Source organism: Trachemys scripta, chromosome 3 (genome assembly GCF_013100865.1).
Source record: "Trachemys scripta elegans isolate TJP31775 chromosome 3, CAS_Tse_1.0, whole genome shotgun sequence".
Taxonomy (NCBI): domain Eukaryota; kingdom Metazoa; phylum Chordata; order Testudines; family Emydidae; genus Trachemys; species Trachemys scripta.
This window is the reverse complement of record NC_048300.1, coordinates 77,894,230-77,914,371: the sequence shown is the minus strand read 5'-3', so window position 1 is coordinate 77,914,371 and position 20,142 is coordinate 77,894,230. Positions and strand designations below refer to the sequence as shown.

Sequence of the window (20,142 nt, the reverse complement as noted above, 5' to 3'; positions counted from 1 at the left end):
ATTTATTTAGCAGTTCACTGTTTTTAAAAGTTTGAAGGCTGTCAGAGCTGTGAAATATATAACTTGATGACAGCACCATGAGTGGAATTCTTATGATCAGTGATAAATACCTGATAGCTACACATAAAAAAGTAATTAGAAAGATTTGCATATAGTGTGTGAGGACAGAGGAAGAATTGATGACAAAGGGCAGTATACGAAGGAAATAGCAATAATTAACAGATGGCATCTCAGAAGAGAGTTGCAAAGAACACTTTTATGCTGAAGTTTACCAAACTCTGATAAGTACACCATATTTCAAATAGTCAGTCAAATGCCCCCCACCCCTCCCCCCCCCCGGGGGGGGGGAGGGGGAGAGAAGAGGAGACCTGTGGAAAGAGAGAATAGAAAAGAAATAAGTGGATTTAGCTAAAAATCAAGAACCAAGGGTAAAAAAGGAGATTTCTATTCTGTTAATTATTTTTATCTAAAAGTTACCTCTACAGCTGAATTGTTTCCTTCTTATATTCTCCTCCACACATTATTCTCAGATACATTTAGAAGTTTAACAATGCACCATATTCATCAAATAAATTTATGTAACACTATGAACCTTAAGAGGAAAAAATTAAATAAGGAGACATGTTGATCTATTTTAATCTCAGATCCTCAAAAAATATTTTATTTCCACCCATTTGGCCACAAGCGATGGTACAGAATGCTCTTTCTACAGTTGGGATAAGGTGGAGATTTTTTCCCCCCGTACCACTGTAGTATGTAATTTCTATATAACAAGTGTACTCCAGGCGCATACACTAATGCCTCATATGTACAACTAGGGCAGTTGTACGTTCAAGTAGGTTATAGTGCTTCTTTTCGGCCTGTGAGATATGCTTCTTTTCTTTCTCTCTAGCAGCAGCCTGTTAGGGATAGCATTCACTCACTGGAGATTAACAGCTGAGAGTTGAGAGATTAGATCCTTATATCTAAGGCTAGGTCTACACTACCCGCCTGAATCGGCGGGTAGAAATCGACCTCTCGGGGTATTGTTACAGTGATGCTTTTCTAAATCAGGTCACTTACCTTGGAACAAGCTATTCACTAGAAGCAGGGGGGGGGGGGGGGAAGAAGGGGACGACAAACAGACCCTTGTCCCATCACCTTTGCAACAATCTGGAGGTTCTGGGACAGGAGGAAGAGGAACATGCATGCACCTTCTCCCTTCCAGCAGCCACAGGGAATCGGGGTGATTCAAGTTTATCAGATCCCTATTACTGGAGGCTCAAAGGGATGGAACACATCTGGACAGGATGCAGGGACAGCTCCCAAATTGGAATCCTAGCTCTCTTCCCTTTCCAAGCAGGAGAGGGTAGAGGTAGAGCTTGATGTCTTACTAGAGTATTGCCCCCGGACAATAGGGCCTTTCATCTTAGTCTAGTCTTTAAAGTTACTGTGTTAAAAAATTTCAAGCTGTATGTATGATGCATTTGGGATAGATATGAAGTGAAGGGCTGTGTACAGTGGAAGAGATCGATAGGGTAAGCTCCAGAAGTATGGTATGCACATCTTTATAAAACACAGAGTAGGGATCAGAGAGTTTGAAAATATAAAGGTAGAAGTAGCCCACACAATGTAGGGGGAAAAACCAAAAAGGATATGGGAGGCAGGAGGGGGGAGAAAGGAAACAGAAGTCAGGAAGAGACGTACCATTACCTATTCTAGGAAATAAAAAACGAGACGTGAAACTAGATAGAGAGAAATGTGAGAAGGGTCATAAATTGCACTCTATAAACAAAATAAAGTTGAGTGTAATGTCAGTTAAACACAAATAGGTAGAGTGCCCAAACTATTTCATTCCTTTAAACTGCAGAGGCCATGGAAACACAGGTGTTTTCCCACTGACTAGCAGGCCTAACCCTTCATGTAATAGTTGGCAGGTACAATTTTCAAGCCTTGCTGGTGAAGATCTAGGTTTACAAAGAGAGGAAAAGTATAGGAAGAGCTCCTGCTGTACTTGATTTCTTCAAAAGTAGAAAGAGACCAAAATTTAAGTGTCATAGCAATTCTGAGCAGAAGGCAGTGGAAAAAAAAAAAAAAAAAAATCTTGTGACATGACTGGCTCTGCTCCTTATCTGTTATAAAGAAAGAACAATCCAGCAGCTAAAAATTGCAGTCCTGAAGTTGCACAAACAGGGCATAAATTACGGTACAATAATAAATCACATCTAGTATATTGTTAGGACATAAGGCTGAAGAAAAATGTTGCATATCATTAAGAAATATTTTAAAAATTCTGCTTATAGCAAGATAAGAACGTACGAACGGCCATGCTGGGTCAGACCAAAGGTATTCATCTAGCCCAGTATCTGTCTTCCAACAGTGGCCAATGCCAGGTGCCCCAGAGGGAAAGAACAGAGCAGGTAATCATCAAGAGATCCATCCCCTGTCGCCCATTCCCAGCTTCTGGCAAACAGAGGTTAGGGATACCATCCCTGCCCATCCTGGCTAATAGCCAGTGATAGACCTATCCTCCATGAATTTATCTAGTTCTTTTTTGAACCCTGTGAAGGTCAAGACTATAACATCATCCTCTGGCAAAGAGTTCCACAGGTTGATTGTGTGTTGTGTGAAGAAATACTTTCTTTTGTTAGTTTTAAACCTGCTGCCTATTAATTTCATTTGGTGACCCCTAGTTTTGTGTTATGAGAAGGAGTAAATAACACTTCCTTATTATTTACTTTCAATTTCCAAAATAGAGGTATAAAAAGCTACTTTCAAATAGCTACTCATAATAAATGTTATACCAAAATTTTGGACACCATGCCAGCAAAGGCCATTTGCTGGCCAACATAAACAAGAACACTGTCCAATAGCAAGCGAGGAGCACGATCATCAGACAACACTAACGTATTCAACAAAACTGCATACCACAATGCTGCACAGCAGGAGTAAGCAGGGCAGCATTTTCAACTTATACAATTACACTTGATTCCTCATTGAAAGATTATGTAGGCATCAACTCAAAACAGGACACTCAAAAAATTTATACTTCCAAAAAGCAGACTCATTATTACAATAGTCTTCACAGAGATTTGTTTCTCAGCAGTTTGTGGTATTCTGTAGGTCTAGGAGAACTAAAAATATATGTTTTGACCAGTTTATATTTATCTCAGATAATTCATGTGAGCATGTGCCTTTATACCACATTAGCAAATGGAGCAGTACATAGAACAGTACAGACTTGAAATGTGTTTGAGAGAATTAACATTAACTTTTAGCCCCTACTATCAGAGCATATCTCCCAGAGATTTCATGAGTTTCACTGTCCAATTGCTGGAAATCAGCTGTCATCTATACATCTATTTCCTCCCTTAAACACCAGACAGTATGGGGTGGATTTTTTTTAATATAAATTTGGCTTGGACAAATGCATATCATGAAGCTTTTGACTATGACACTGCATCATATTGCTACATACACCAATTTAGGATGCCATCAAATCCAAACAAATCTAATGCAGTTTCCTCAGGGGGTGATTTCACATAAAGTGAATGTATAAATTCCTGAAATGTACTAACAAATGAACTGGTGCTTTTTTTTTTTTTTTTTTTTGCTGCTATATATTTCAGCTCTATGCAGAAAACACCTACATGCAGTTGTGTGAAGTGTAACTGCACTTCAGATCACTTTCATTTTAATTTGGCATTTATTTCAGGGTACTTAAATGAATAATTGATTTATAGTGATCAACAAAACATATCAAACAAGAAAAGAAGATATCTAGAATGACAACAGCAGATTTGTGTAATGGGAGAGGGAAGGAGGAAGGCACAATGTTTTTGGCAGGATTTTTAGAGTTGGGTAGTGCCACAGTAATTCAATTAACCAACTTTATTTTTTTGGGGGGGGGAGGGGAGCTGGACGAATTTGAAGGAGAAACAGGAGAAGTCAGCTTAGATCTTCATTCTCTTTTGAAAACATAAAATTTGAAAAAGCCATCTTAACAAGAAGCCCTAGCTGTTTAACAGCTGGCACTGTTGGCAGGGAAACCATATATGCAATAATACCCCACTTGTTTAAGAGGTACCAAAATCCCCAATTAAGGAAAGGAAGAAGAAGAAGAAAGAACTCCACACTAAATATCGCTTTGTAAAAGTTTGTTTGAACTACAACTCTAATACTGTATTAGCAGAACTGTACCATTGTAAATATTTAATATAAGACATTACTAGCTTGATTAGAACTTCCAATCTGAACAAAATTAACAGAGGGAGCAAGGATTAATGGATTTAGATCTGGATTCCACCTTTAATTATTTTGATTAAGTGATGGGAACCATACCTCTTGGCCTAATTTATTTAGGGACAGTTGAATTACATTCAGAAGAGTGACTGCAAAAGTGACATTTTCTATCACAATGAACAAACTACCTATATTACTGAGCCAAGAGTAGGTTTCTTACTGCAGCAATGCAAACTCAGACTAACTCAGATCTAAAAATAAAGTGGAGTTCTGTCACACACAATCAGAATAATCTAAAAATCAGAACTTGCTGACTGTTCTGTTGATGCATGCATCAGACCAGAATCCTGTTCACACTTTCATACGACTTGCATAATCAATATAGCTAACAGTAGTGAAAACTGTTTACATCAAGCAAAAAAAAAGCATGACAGTTAAATTAGAAGTAGACATCAGGAAAGAGCTATTTTTACCATGCCTTTTTCTAGCCTCACTACTGATCTTGTGCCCTGGCTTCTAAGCATCAAAGTTAGGGGACAGATTAGGTCCTTTAAATTTTGCCTAATGTTACACAGAGAAACTAATGTGAATTTCTGAAACATTTACAGCATTAACAAGCTGAGAAAATAGGCTACTTAAATTAAAATGACCTGTATGGAATGTACTTCAGGGAGTCTCGGTTTTCCCCCCCATAACGAGGACCATATTTTAAGGAAAGGTTGTCCTATTGGTCATCTCCCCTCTCATTCACTACTGCATGAACCACGTCCCCAGCCCCACTTGCAATCACAACATCCATGAACTAACTACAATAATGGCTTCGGTAAGATAATAGTTCTAGGAAAGTATTTTTCCTTGGGGGGGGGGGGGGGAGAAGGGAAAATGGATGATGTTTGGAATCTGGGAACAAGAACCAGCACCATGTAACCACTCAGTTCTCTGCTGCCCCTGAGCTCCATGGACCATCAGTAGAAAATCTCTGCAGTACTGTACGCATTCCCTCACTCATAATCTTCCCTTTATTATCCTGCCCGTTAACTGGGATGAAATGACCAATTCACATAACAAATGGTGATGCAGAAAGGAGTGCTGAATTATAGTGTTTTACAGTAATCATTCCATGCAGCCCAATGCCACTTTGACTGATAGGAACTGGGAGGATAACAAAGATTCTAACAGAAAACTGTTGAATTCATTCCTACTTACCCATTCACAGAGTTGTTCTTGGTATTCCTCTTCCCTCCCATACACTATCAGAGGACTAGCTAGATTTTACTGACAGAGCTTATAAGTATTATAAATCAGTGAATGTTTAGCTGCCCATGTCATTCAAGGAACTTCGACATGTAATCAAGAAGCATTAAGAAAAATCACAGCTTCAAGCTCAATAACTTAACACATGTAATATCACTGGTTCATATCTTATCACTAAAGCTTTTAATTTTATTAAACATAGCTGACTAAAACTATGTCTACACTAGCACTTTTGTCAGTCAGCTGTGTGTATGTGGGGGAGGGGGGGAAAAAAATCACACCCCTGACTGATAGAAGTTACACTGACAGGTGCCGGTGTGGACAGCACTTGTTGGTGTGAGACACTCTCCCACTGACATAGTGATTGCCGCTCGTTGGGGATGGTTTAATTGTGCCAACAGGAGAGTTCTCTCCCGACGGCATAAAGTAGCTACACAATAGACCTTACAGCAGTACTGCTGTGCCGCAGTAAGGGTCTGCTGTGTAGACATAGCTTAATTCAGTGTTAGAGCATCTGACTTTGGGCATTTCTTCACTAGCAACGTTAAAGTGCTCCTGCTGATAATAGCCCACTTTAATTGATTAGTCTCGTTAGAGTTGGTATGGAAACACCCATTTTTTCATGTTATCTGTATATCTTCCTACTTTATTTTCCACTGCATGCATCCGATGAAGTGGGTTTTAGCCGACGAAAGCTTATGTCCAAATAAATTTCTTAGTCTCTAAGGTGCCACAAGTACTCCTCGTTCTTTTTCCTATTAAATGTTTATGGAGGACAGTTATTAATGAGAGAATGAATGAACAGAATGAAAAGATGCACAGGTTACATGTTCTGTGTTATTTTAAGTACCAGTATATAATTTAACCAAGGCATCTAGTTAAATTTTCTAAGATTAAAAACTGTTATGATTCAATAATTAATACACTAATTCACACTTTGTATGAATTATTCAACCCTGACTGGAAAGAGGATATGGGTATTTCCTGGGACTTTGACAAAACTAGAGTAGCATAGCATTTTTTTTTTTTTTAAACAATCTAAAGAATGTAATTCAAGCAGAAGCAGAACAAAGTCAGATCTGGGAGTTTCTGATGAATCAAAACTGGAGTAGGGAGAAGAAATGAAAGTGAGTGTCAAAGATTTAACAAAATTCCTCCAGGCATAGATGTATAAGGTATTTCCAATAAAAGCTTCTAAACTTTATGATCAGATCAAAGTTCCCCTTAGACAGGGTTTCATGAGAATTCATCTGACGGACATTTTACATCTGTGGGAACAAAGTATCTGAATCCTTTTCAACAGATCTAGTTTAATATCATAATAAACTGACAGAACACTATGCACTTCTCTGGACTTGAATGAGTAGATCCCTGTAGCATGGAAGCCACCTCTGGTTTCAGGCTAGACCAGTGTTTCCCAAAGTGTGGTACGCATACCCCTGGTGGTACATGAAAAGGTTTCAAGGAGTACGCGTCAGAATTTTTCATTTTACTTTAGCATAGGTTTTTTTTAAGCAGCAGAAAACAATTCACTAAAATTTAATATATAAGAATGGTGTACACTTGTACAGTAGAGAAATACACAGGTTTACATTGTAACTAATATGATAACGCGTTCAGTAACATCTAATAGCACAGCAGAGCCGACGCAAACCACATGTGCGCGTTACCGCAGCTTGGGCAATACACTTGCCTTTGTGGCATGCGCAGAAGTCATACTGACGGATAAAAGATAAAAGTGAATAACTACTTGTAGTAATCTAAAGATCGTAGCAAGTACATACTTGGTGTGTATTAATATACAAAATTTCTCTTTGTTTTTGTTAAACCCATTTACAATGGATCGCTGGCTAAAAATGGGAAGTTTGAAATGTACAAAAGAAAATTATGAAGGAAATACAAATGTTAGTGATAATTATGCCAAAAAATGCAGTGATATGGCTACATCAGACAACTGTGATGACAAAATTAGTGAACCGTGTGAACCATCTATAAGTTTATTGAATGTATCAGCCGCAAAGAAAACGAAAAAAGCCTGCAATATGTTAAAGAATATCTTAAACTGAGATTTTCGTGGACTGGCGATGAGGTGGAGCCTGTTCCACTATGTGCGATTTGTTAAGAGACTCTCACAAATGAAAGTATGAAACCATCCAACCTAAAACACCATTTCGATAGCAAACAAAGAAAACAAGGGAAAACCTATAGAATTCTTCGAAAATAGGCGCAAAAATCTCCAAAAGTCCCAGAAAACAATTTGTAATGTGACGGGAGGTGAAAATATGAAAGCTTTGGAAGCTTCATATAGTGTGGCATACTTAATTGCAAAGTCCGGAGCTGCTGAAGTGATTGGTGAGACATTAGTAAAACCTGCAGCCAAAGTAATGGTGAAAGTGATGACTGGAGACAAGGCTAGCAAAGCTATAGATTGTGTCCCCCTCTCAAACAACACTGCTCATCGTAGAATCACAGATATGGCCGAAAACGTAAAGCAGCAATTATTGTCAAGAGTACAAAAGAGTCGCTACTCTGCGCTGCAAGTGGATGAATCCACTGATATTGTGAATTTAGCTAATAGTTTGTTGTTTGTCAGATACAAGTAAATAATAAAATATATGGAGATATCCTATCTCCTAGAACAGGAAGGGACCCCGAAAGGTCATCGAGTCCAGCCCCCTGCCTTCACTAGCAGGACCAAGTACTGATTTTGCCACAGATCCCTAAGTGGCCCCCTCAAGGATTGAACTCACAACCGTGGGTTTAGCAGACCAATACTCAAACCACTGAGCTATCCCTCCCCCAGGAGTATAATGAAGTCCACGATGATATTTTGTTCTGCCAACCTACACCAATATATATAACTGGAGAAGCTATTTTTAAAGTTATTGTTGACTTTATCAAAAACAATGACTTGGACGGGAGTTGTTGTGTTGGAATAAGAACGGATGGCGCCAGAGCCATGATTGGTTCAAAGAAAGGAGTTGTTGCACGTATTCAAGCTGTTGTGCCAGAAGCAAAATCGACTTATGGTTGCATTCACAGGGAAGCACTCGCCACTCACAACATGCAGGCAGGTCTAAAGCAAGTACTGGATGAAGCTGTGAAAATAATTTTGTGAAAGGCCGCCCTCTGAACGCCTGGCTGTTTTCTCAGCTTTGTGATGAGATGGGCAGTGATTACACACAACTCCTATTTCACACTAAAGTGTGCTGGCTTTCGCGTGGCAAAGTTCTGTATTGACTGTTTGAGCTACGAGAAGAACTGCAAGTTTTTTTAGATGAAAACTTTAACCTGCAAGCCCGTATATACGACTGGAAATGGCTATGAAAACTAGCATATATTGCAGATATCTTTGCTCATTTAAATAACCTCAATCTATCCTTGCATGGGAAATTCATATCCATATTCCATGTTCAAGACAAAGTGAGCGCCATGGTTGCAAAATTGAAACTGTGGCATAAATGTCTTAGTCGTCGTGAAATGGATTCCTTTCCATCTCTTCATGACTTAGTAATAAACTCAACTAACAAACTTGATAGTGATGTGTTGCAAGCCATGAAGCAGCATTTGGAAAGCTTGCAGAAAGATCTTAAGTATTTCCCTGAACCGGATGGCACCTTTGAATGGATAAGGAACCCTTTTATCAACAATGTTCATACATTGCCAAAAAACCTCTCTGCTTCAGAAGAAGAGCAGCTCCTGGAGCTGGCTTCAGATAGCTTCCTGAAAACAAAATTTGAGCATAATACACTGTTGTCATTTTGGTTGGGGGTTAGCTCTGAATATCCAGCTCTATCGGACAAAGCTGTCAAGTATCTTCTGCCTTTTCCCACCTCGTATTTGTACGAGATCGGATTCTCTGCGCTGGGGTTGGCATCAAAACAAAAAAACGAAATCGTCCTATTGACATGGAGCCCCATCTTCATCTTAAGACCACAAACATCAAGCCAGATATCCCCGTGAGGGTGTCTGGCCAAAAGCAGTTCCATCCCTCGCACTGAATAGTTTGGTTTGTACTGAAAATTTTTCAATACCAAAATAGTAAGTATTAAAACTAGGGCTTTCTTCACTAACCTAACCAAACCAGCATATTTTAATTTCAGAATGTATGAATTCACCATATTTTTTATATATATATATATTTTGTGTCCCCCACACACTGATCTGCCAGACTGTTGATTCGCTTCTATTATTTTAATTATTTCTAGTACTATTTCTATATGTAACTATTTCTATTAAAAGTTTTGTTTCAACTGTATGTAATATAATTTTGCATTTATTTCTAATAAACATTTAATCCAGAATGAAACAAATTAGGAGTGTTTCATGAAAATGTGACTACTCCCCCCCTCCCCCCAAATTTTCACCAGAGAAGGGGTACGCCAGTAAGACAAATGTCTAAAAAAGGGGTACGCAACTGTTGTAAGTTTGGGAAACACTGGGCTAGACTATTCCAGCTCTGAATTTCTGTAGAGTACTTCAAAGAATTCCATTTCAAGCTGCAACTCTTAGGATCCAAATAAAAGCATGAAGTCAACATGCTGTATCTGATCTTCCCATAGTTTAATTATCAGTATCACTTCAGCAATTTAGAAGCTGTTTCCCCAAACTTCTTACAGGAAAGAGAAAATAATTCAGATCACAGATAGATGAAAAAAGTGAATGCTGAAGGTATGTGGGATTTGGCACACAAAACAAGCTGCTAGCCTTTTTGCTCTGAATAAATCAGCATATTGATACCAGTGTACCTCCAGCTTGATACAAGAGGAATTGTTACACAACAGGAGCATTAAGTAAGGCTTGGTCTACATGCAAACTTGCACCACATTAACTAAATGGGTTTTGTTTCAGTGCAAGTCTGTGCAAACAATCTTCTTTTGGAATAAAGTGACTTATTTTGATTTTGTCTAATCAATTTAAACAGAATAGGATACTTGATTATAAAATGAGATTCAGTGCAAATCTGTGTGCACGCACAATAGAAGATGTGAATTAAAACTGATTTAGTTAATGCAGTGCAAGTTTGTGTGTGGACAAGCCCTAGATTGTGAAAGTGGGAAAAAGGTGTTCCTACCAAAGAAGATGCTAAAATATTTGTTCCGAGCTCCAACAGCTAAAATGGATGAATTTCAAGTCTAACCAATGTTAAAAATTATATTTCTGGGAGCTTGTAGTATGCCTAGATAAAGTTGCAAACCATTACAGATTGTTCTGACGAAGTGGGTATTCACCCACGAAAGCTTATGCTCCAATACGTTTGTTAGTCTATAAGCTGCCACAGGACTCTTGGTTGCTTTTTACAGATCCAGACTAACAGAGCTACCCCTCTGATTCTGAAAAGTAGTACTTGCTTTGAATCAAAAGCTGAAGAAACAGCCGTCAAAATAAGAGTAACAGTACACTATTCTTGATTCAAGCTTGCCACGGACACTCTCAGAACTCCCTACTTGCCATACTGAACGCAATTCTTGCAAGTATTTTAGTAAAATTTACATTCAGTAAAATGCTGATCATTTCTCATTTCATTTTCTAAAAACTGATGCTAGAGAATAGGTATGTGTTTTAGCCAGTATTATTAGCAAGTGTACAATAAAAATAGTTTAATGGATTTAAATGTTTTAAGATGCATTTGCGTGATCCACCCTCTGGTCACCAAGGGTGTGTCTACACAGCAATGTAAGCTCAGGCTTGATCCTGAGCTCAAGTCTAACACCTTTGTGTCCACACCCCAATTGTGTTAACCTAGGGCTCGAACCTAGGGTCCCAAGACCCTGCAGGGCAGGAGGGTCCAAGACCATGTTAAGCTGGGACCTAGAGTCTGGGCCCTATTACTTTCCTGTGTGCATGCAGCGCAAGCTTGACTTGGACCCTGGAAGTCTTCCAGATGTAACCCAGAGTTCCTTGGAGCAACTTCCCGAGTCCCTTCTACGCTGGCAATCTGTGGTGCTATCTATTATGCTCTGTTGCAACCAGAAGCCATACCTCCCTTTGCAAAAGGCAGCAGCTCAGATCAGCGTTAGTATGCTTGCAGCCAATGGGTTATCAGAGAGCCTGGAGGGTTTTCAAGGAGACTGATCAGAAGAAGCCTTTTGCAAAGAGCTGCTTCCTGGTCACAAGAGCACAGCCAGATTTTGGTGCACTCTGCCTAGGCGTATCTGCACATACAGTTCCAAGAAGGGCGGGGGAAGGGGGAGGGTCGTAGAGTAGAGCGGGGACTATGCAGCTGCCCTGCCGGGAGGGGAAATGACAGAGCTCCCAGTTCAGCACAGCCAGGAGAGGGATGACCCACAACAAGCCAGTCACTCCTCCCCATCCCTGCAGGGCAGCCACTGGGTCCCCGCTCCACTATCAGCTCCCCCTGCCCTCCCCAGGCTGCATGCATTGTCAGGGCGGTAAGTGGAAGACAGCCCCAAAACTTTTGCACAGCCTCCCGGGGATCCCTTATCCCTGCCTCCTGGGGTGCAGCAGGGATAGGGATAAAGGACCCCGGGAATGCACTACACCACTTCACAGCCAGCAACAGCGACTGGCTGAAGTAAGACTGAGTGGACTTGTAGGCTCTAAAGTTTTACATTGCATTGAAAAATAAAGCAGTTTTTTTTTACATAATTCTATATTTGTAAGTTCAACTTTCATATTAAAGAGATTGCACTATAGTACTTACATTAAGTGAACTGAAAAATAATATATCTTGTTTTTTACTGTGCAAATATTTGTAATAAAAAAATAAATATAAAGTGAGCACTGTACACTTTGTATTCTGTGTTGTAATTGAAATCAATATATTTGAAAATGTAGAAAACATCCAAAAATATTTAAATAAATGGTATTCTATTATTGCTTAATCACGCGTTTAATTTTTTTAATCGCTTGACAGCCCTCGTACAAAGCCTTCTCAAACTGCAGTCATTCTACTGAGACAGCTACCAAAGGAGCTAATTATGCAGTTTATGTACTCATTTGCTTCTTATGGTCACCTGGGTCCCATCAATAGCACAGTCACAGTTAGGAAACAGGATGGGCAGTAGAGTTTTACCACAGTGCAACACATTGGTAGGGCTAGAGCAGTGGTCACCAAGCCATCGATCACGATCAACTGGTCGATCCTGGAGACTCTCCCAGTTGATCGTGATCTCTGGCTGCAATGACACAGCGGGGCTGCCTGCTGCTAAGGCAGGATCCCTGCCTGCCATGGCCCCACGCCACTCCTGGAAGTGGTCAGCACATCCCCGCGGCAGTGGGGGACAGGAGAGGCGTCTCCACGCACTGCTCCTGCCTGCGAGCACTGCCCCCGCAGCTCCCATTGGCCAGGAATGGGGAGCTGTGGCCAATGGGAGCTGCGGGTGCGGTGCCTGCAGAGAGGGGCAGCACACAGAGCCAGGTGCCCTGCCCCAGGGGCTGCAGAGGCACGTTGGCCCCTTCCGGGAGCAGTGTGGCCATATGGTGCACTACTGGCTAGCAGGGTGGAGGGGTGGCCCAGCTCGTGATGGGGCGGAGGTGCTGGTGTGCCTCAATGGAGCCAGGGAGGACAGAGAGGGAGCCTGCCTTAGCCCTGCCGATCAGGAACCAACCAAGGTAAGTGCCCCCCAGTAGGAGCCTGCACCCCAATCCCCAGCCCCCTCCTGGAGCCATCCCCTCCTGCACCCCAACCCCCTGCCCTAGCCCTGCTCCCCCTCCCAGATCCAGCACCCTGAACTCCCTCCAGCACCCCAACACTCTGCCCCAGCCCAGAGCCCTCTTCTGCAAACTTACTCCCTCCCGGAGCCCACACCCTGGAACCCCCTCCTGCACCAAAACTCCCTCCCAGAGCTTGGACCGCTCACCCCTCCTGCACCCTAAACATCTGCCCCAGGCTCAGTCCTGTGCTGTAATCCCTATTGGCTTGCTCATATTAACTGTTCTCCCCCTTCACCACCCATCTAAACTTTAAAGTGCTTTGTTCTAAAACAGATTATTCACTACATTTTGGAAAAAGTTCAACTAGAGTTCTACCCAAGAACACTTTAACCCAAGTTTCAACCCAAATTTTTGATTGAGGGAGTAAAAACCCTCAAGACAGAAATTTATGATGTGAGCAGAGATTACAAATCAGGTACAAGTATTCATGCCTTTAAATTTACTGAATACAGTTGGAGGAATCAGTTAAGTGTACTTGTTTCACCTTATTGAGTGGCAATCAACCCAGAATTTCTCACTTAACCAATCTTCCTACTGGGGTGACAACACTTCTCTTTCATAGGAGCCGCCTTTAAATTTAAGCTTCAATTGAGCTTTTACCATAGTTTGCAATTACCAGTACCACCTTTACAGATGCCTTTTCTAATGCTCTTTACTAGATTATTTGGAACTGAAAGAGAAGGAGCTATTGATATTTCAATATATTGGAGAAGGTAAAATAAAAATAAAAACCTTACTCTAAGGGAATGTCTATACTACGAACCTAAGTCGACCTATATTAGGACAACCTACAACCCCCACAGTAATTACGGAGGTGGTGCATGTCTACACTACCCTCCTTGGGTCGGTGGTGTGCATCACCACCACTAACGTCTCCACCAACCTAAGAGGGGCAGTTTGGGAAGCTGAGAGCTCTGCTGGCAGCTCCCTGCCAAGAGCCTGGCTGCCCCACAAGCTGAGGGCGGACTACCCCCGCCCCCTACGCCCCACCCCGACTCCCAGCAGGGAGCTGGGCAGCCTGGTCAGTTTCATGACTCAAAGTGCAATGAAACTGACACAGCTGCCTGGCCCACCACCAGGAACGGGGTCCGAAGCCATCCTAGCTTCTTGTCCCAGCTCCCGGCCTGGATCTGAAGCCGCCCAGCTATCCCGGTGAACAGGGGCTTTCTTGTGAATTTCACGACTCCTGCCGTGAAATTGACAAGATACCAGACACAAGGGAAACCGTGTCTACACAGACACTGCATCACCCTAACTACACAGACATAAGCCAGATATCCTGATTTTATAGGGACAGTCCCGATTTTTGGGTCTTTCTTATATAGGCTCCTATTACCCCCAGCCCCGGTCCCGATTTTTCACATTTGCAGTCTGGTCACCCTAGCCTTACACCTCTTGTAGAGGTGGAGTTATTACAGCAGTATAGTAGGGCCTTTACATCGGTGGGAGGAAGGCTGTAGTATAGACACTAGCATAATTAGGTAGATATAAGCTGCCTTATGTGGATCTAACTGTGTAGTGTAGACCAGCCCTAAATCCTTCCTAAAAAGTGTTGTGGGTTTGGCTTTGGGGATTTTTTTTGTTTGTTTTCTTTTATGCACTATCAGGCTTACTTCATTTGTTTTATCATTTGTGCCTTTTCAGTGGCAATGCAAAACAGCATTTTAACATGCAAAATATAAAGCTTTATAAGTCCAAAGATTTGCCACATTATTCACTGCTGTTCTTGTGAAGTCACATAGGAGAACTCAAGAAAATTCATAAACAGGACTAACAGAACAAGCTAAATAAATTTGTATGGCTCAGAATTTGCTATTGTCCCTCATCCTATTGAAGAAAAAAAAAAAAATCTAGACCTCCAGAAAGAAAGGCATTCTAGTTTTAAAGGTGCTGAAATGTCTTCATTGTTAAATGGGGATAAAGATTTAGTTCTGGGATCTGAGACTATGTACACAGATAAAAACCAAAAGCACTGTTCTGATTTGCTGGAAAGGATGTTGTAAATGTATAACCTCTCACTTCTACACCACAGCCCTTCTTTTAACAACACTGCAGTAGCTCTATTCCCTCAGCAAGTGACATTAGGAAAAGAATTTGCAATGTGTCATCAAGAATTCCCTTAGAATGCAATAATGCCTTTCTCCAATTTTTCTTTATTCTCTCAACTTTTTCCTTCCTCCTCCACAATATCCTCCTAAAGACTTATGTCCAAAGCCATTAGGAAAGGAAAGCAATTCACTCAACCTGAAACAGGAGAAAGGAAAAGGGGGGGAGGGAGGCTGGGGAGCTGACTAGGATAGAAGTCAAACAAGACTTGCCTTCAGAATATTTGATTTCTTCATGAACAGGTGTCTCCCACCCCCGATTCAAAATGCCATAAAAGCAAGCAAGGGATTTTTCAGAAGATAGTAGAGAGCAATCCTTGGATATGGAGTATAAGGATATTGCTTCCTATTTTATAAAAATAAAATTCACACAGAAGGTAGGAAAGAGTCCTGTATTTGCTTCAAGCACATTCTTTGAAATGGTATCAACCCTGGATTTAGACTACAAAAACATTAGTCTGACAGTTTAAACACAACGCAAGTATGTGAAGAAAAACAAAGCCATGAGATTAACTGAAACTTTCTTCACTCAGGGGTGTGAAAAAACACCCTCCTGAGCGATGCAAGTTTCAGCACTGGAAAGTGACAGTGTAGACAGTGCATCACGGAGGTGATTTTTTTACAGCACTGGGAGAGCTCTCTCCCAGTGCCTGAGCCACAACTACACAGCCATGTTAAAGTGCTGCCACGGCAGCCCTTTAACGTCGACTGTGTAGACATACCCATAAAAACCGCATTTGACTAACAAGCATCTCCAGGGAAATAAAATCCTAGAGAAGAAATAGGAGAGTAAAATTCTTCCCTCCCTCCCCTAAATCCCACAGTAGAAAACTGTTTTAGAAGCATTTTTTCCAGGGCAGCTGTCTTGGGAGCCTGTGGCAATTTGACATTTAATATGACACTGCACAAAAACTCTAAGACTAGAAACATTTCACTGTATCTAAGGTTACCAAGTACACATTCAGGAAGCAGTCAATTACAGGACTAGAGTCAGTAATTATTGTAAGCTAGACATATTACCCTTAATAACTGAAGCATTTATTCTGACAACAGTAGTAATTACCTCTATGTGCAGTAATTCCAGTGCAGTTTGGGACAAGCTTATCTATTTAAAAGGGACAGTGTCTGAATATTCTGTCCCCCCTGTTATGCACCACCAAATATGATTATAACTGAAAGGACAGAGAAGCTTTTCAGTTTACTTTATGCATTTGATATTCTAATGCATTAATCAATTTCGCTATTAAGCTGTGCAGCCAGTTAGCACAGGCGAAACTAAAAGAAAAGACCACTATAGTCAAACAGGGAGCAAAGGGGGAAGGGGGGGAAATTGTAAGGGAATAGCATTTAAGGGTGATGAGAAAAAGAAAGATGCTTTCAATTAGCCAATCACAAAAGTTAGCATCTCTTTAAAAATAGAAGTAACAAGACAGCTTACATTCAGGCAGAAGCTCCCCCAGTCAATTAAGCATGATGCAATGTTAAACTCGCTCCACCTCTAAAAGGACAAAGGGTAAAGTGTAAAGCTTTTTAATATAAAGATGATATTTTGCTCTTGGTGTGGGCATCAGCAGGAATTTTCCAGGGCTAATTCTTCATGGTCTTTTCTCCACACAAATTATACTCTAGAAATACTTGCCTCCTGTTTGATATTAAGACTTAAAACATTATAAGACCATGGAACATTAAGATAAAGTTTAAGTGTTTTTGTTATTGTTTTCCTTTCAAAGTCAAACTGGAAAAAAAATACACAGGATTAGTTACCTGAACAACAAATTGACATCTTTCTCCTCCCTCTCCCAGTCCTCTCATGATACATTATTGATTACAAACACTAAGAAAGAATAACTAGTTTGACCATTATGTAAAGGCCTAAATCCTCTGTCTTATTTCCACCATCCCCTCCAAAAACTTGGCAAGATAAGTGCTCACTTTCAGCAATGTGTTGGAGACCATTTGAGAAGCTGAATTAGTTTCAGTCTATTGTAGTGGAACAGAGAGAAGTACACTTATGAGCTGAAAGAGTCAGAGATTTTAAAAAGTGGCCTGGTTGTAGAGATGCTTTTACTACTTTTGCTGATGTTCAGTTATTCAAATTGGCCACATGCTGCAATATATTTGCTATACAGTATTTTCTGATGACCAAAAGGCACAAACAAGACCAACAAAAAGGATGTTTTTTAAAAAGAACATTTTGGTACACCTTTCGGTCCTGATCCTGCAATGCAGTTTGCTAGCTAGAACTCCTGCACCTTGCAGAGCCCTAACAAAGTCAACAGAAATCTGAGCAGGTGCAGGGTCCACTTTGGGCTTTGATCCTGCAATGCAGTCTGTCCGATGGTGGGCGGGTTTGGCTCTGAGTTTGGGGCCGCGGCACGGGGCAGGAAGCTGGACCCGGGGCTCATCATAGAGCAGGTGAAGGTGCAGATCGCCGTGGCCAACGCACAGGAGCTGCTGCAGAGGATGACCAACAAGTGTTTCTGGAAGAGCATCGGGAAGCCAGAGAGCTCGCTGGATAACTCGGAGCAGAAGTGTATTGCCATGTGTATGGACCGCTACATGGACGCCTGGAACACAGTCTCACGAGCATACAACTCCCGGCTGCAGAGGGAGAGAGCCAACATATGACCGGTTTCCAGTAGCCCTGACAACATGCTCTGCCTGGGGAGAGTGACTTGATTCCTGGACTAGCTGGAGTGGCCCTGTGAGAACGAAAGGAAAGGTGGTGGGAGTGAAATCCCTGTGATTTGGTTAATTTGGCATTTTCATCATGGTAGAGCAATAAAGCCACATCTGGAGCCTCAAAAATCTCCCTAAGAGGGCTAGAAGGTAAACAAGGCAGTAGTACACCCAAAGATAGCAATGGTCCAAATGAAGTATTCATGTAAGGCTTGAGTCTTTAAAGATGGCCTAGAGGTGAAACTAGAGAACTCTTCGAAGAACCAAGAGCATGATCTACAGGTGACTTATGCAGAGATCAACTATTTCTTTATACAGAGTGTCCGTGCTAGCTGTAACATGCTTAAAATTACATTGGAAGATGAAAAAAGCATTTTACAAGTTTTCAAGAATTCTATTAACACTTGAGTATGTAAAACTCAGACTTAAAGGCCAGAAGCATCTGGCATGGGCCACTGTCACAAGACAGGGTAGGGGTCTAAATGAACCACTGACTCTGACCGTACAGTTATTCTTACGTTCTAACTGCTTATTTTTAGAGATTAAACCTTCACTTCTCCACTTGGGTCATCTCGATCCTGACTGTCACACAGAGTTTGATGCAGGAGTTTTGGCCACAGGCCATGAAGTAAGCTTCACCCCTGCCCCCTCTTTTCTGGGCAGCACCTCTCCCCAACTCCTCAATCTATTTTAACTCCATATAATACTCCTGCAAAACTATGCTCTCCAGCATAGCAATGTGACAAAAAATTCCTTTTCTTCTAGTCAACCATCTTAACGGTGAGTGGTCTGTTAACACTCTGACCCACCCTGTTGAATAGGTAGGAGCTAAATCAGTGGGTCTCAACTTTTTTATTGGCGACCCCTTTCACATCGCAAGCCTCTGAGTGCAACCCCCCAAATAAATTAAATACACAGTTAAATATATTTAATATCATTATAAATGCTGGAGGCAAGCTGAGTTTGGGGTTGAGGTTGACCACTCGCGACCCCCCCCCGTAATAACCTTGTGACCCCGAGGGGTCCTGACCCCCAGTTTGAGAACCCCTGAGCTAAACTGTTTTACAGCGCACACAATAGCACACTCCTTTTCTATTGCAGAATAATTCTGTTCAGTGAGAAAGTGTTTTTTTGCCGAGAAATGCAATGGGGTGTTTCCTGTTAGCGTCCCCCATCCCACCAGGGGTCAATACATTTCAAATGACCGCCCTAAACCCATATAATAAGGGGCACCTTTCCCCCTCCTTGACATTAACACTTCCCCCAGTGGTTACTTTACACCAGGGCTTTTTCTATACCTTACTATGGTAGTATGAATTGTCAGCACTTTCAACACCAAGAGTCTCCCTCATTCCAGCGGAGCTATGACACACAGCACCTTCTGGCAGTGCCTAGTATCCCCACTCCCAGCAGAGCCCTGGCCCACATTTCCTAGCTGTACTAGGGTCTCACTGCTCCTAGCAGATTTTAGGCCCTGCTTTCATAACAGATCTTACTCAATATATTTCAACAGTACAATAATACTGTATACAATTGGCTAATTTAACTACTTTTCTTTTGGAGTTTCAAACCTTCTGTTCTCCCGTGGGGGTGTCTGGACCCTGGTTATCACAGAAACACCTTGGGAGTTATAGCCGAAAAACTGTCTTCAAAGTTATGAATCTATTCCTCTACACTTACTGTAAGGGAGACATTCCTGCCCAGGCGTGGGTTAGGAGCACACATTACTATTTTTAATTATGTTTACTTCACTTTACCATTATTTTTTCTTAATAAAGTAGCAACCACACCCCAAGGCACACTGATCAGGAGACAATTTTTTGTGCATTCAAACAGGTATAGAGTGGGTGACTATTAGACGTGAATATAATACTGCATTTAATATCAGAGATACCAATGAATGGCCTTGCAAACTCTTCACGTGTGCCATTCTATACAAATCCTGAAGATAAACAGACTGGATGCATTAGGGTTCCAGTTTTCCAAATGCAATTAAAAATCTTAAGCATGTGAGCGACATCCTTTCCACCATTGTGGAGTGCAAAGCAGCTTTTCTTTAAAGGTTTAATGCTGGTTTCTACAGGCCCCACACAGCATGCTATACTGTCTACACTTATTCTAACTGAAAAGAATTTCTAAAACAGAAGACTCAAAAGGAAAAACCTTTGGCGCCTCTAACGTGTGTGTATATAGATTATTTTAACAA

General features: G+C 41.3%; 2 protein-coding genes across 3 annotated transcripts in view; one reads left to right on the top strand and one right to left on the bottom strand.

Annotated features, from left to right (window-relative positions):
• The window catches only part of GALNT2 (polypeptide N-acetylgalactosaminyltransferase 2), a 140,704-nt gene that overhangs the window by 96,261 nt on the left and 24,301 nt on the right, over nucleotides 1-20,142 (bottom strand). The window lies entirely within an intron of this gene.
• TIMM13 (translocase of inner mitochondrial membrane 13) lies at nucleotides 17,595-17,909 on the top strand. The gene has a single exon (XM_034765133.1). It carries the CDS (start codon nucleotides 17,595-17,597, stop codon nucleotides 17,883-17,885), a length of 291 nt encoding a protein of 96 aa, XP_034621024.1. The 3' UTR covers nucleotides 17,886-17,909.

Coding starts and splice junctions, on each gene's coding strand:
- TIMM13 (XM_034765133.1), top strand. CDS start 17,595: ATGGTGGGCGGGTTTGGCTCTGAGTTTGGGGCCGCGGCACGGGGCAGG.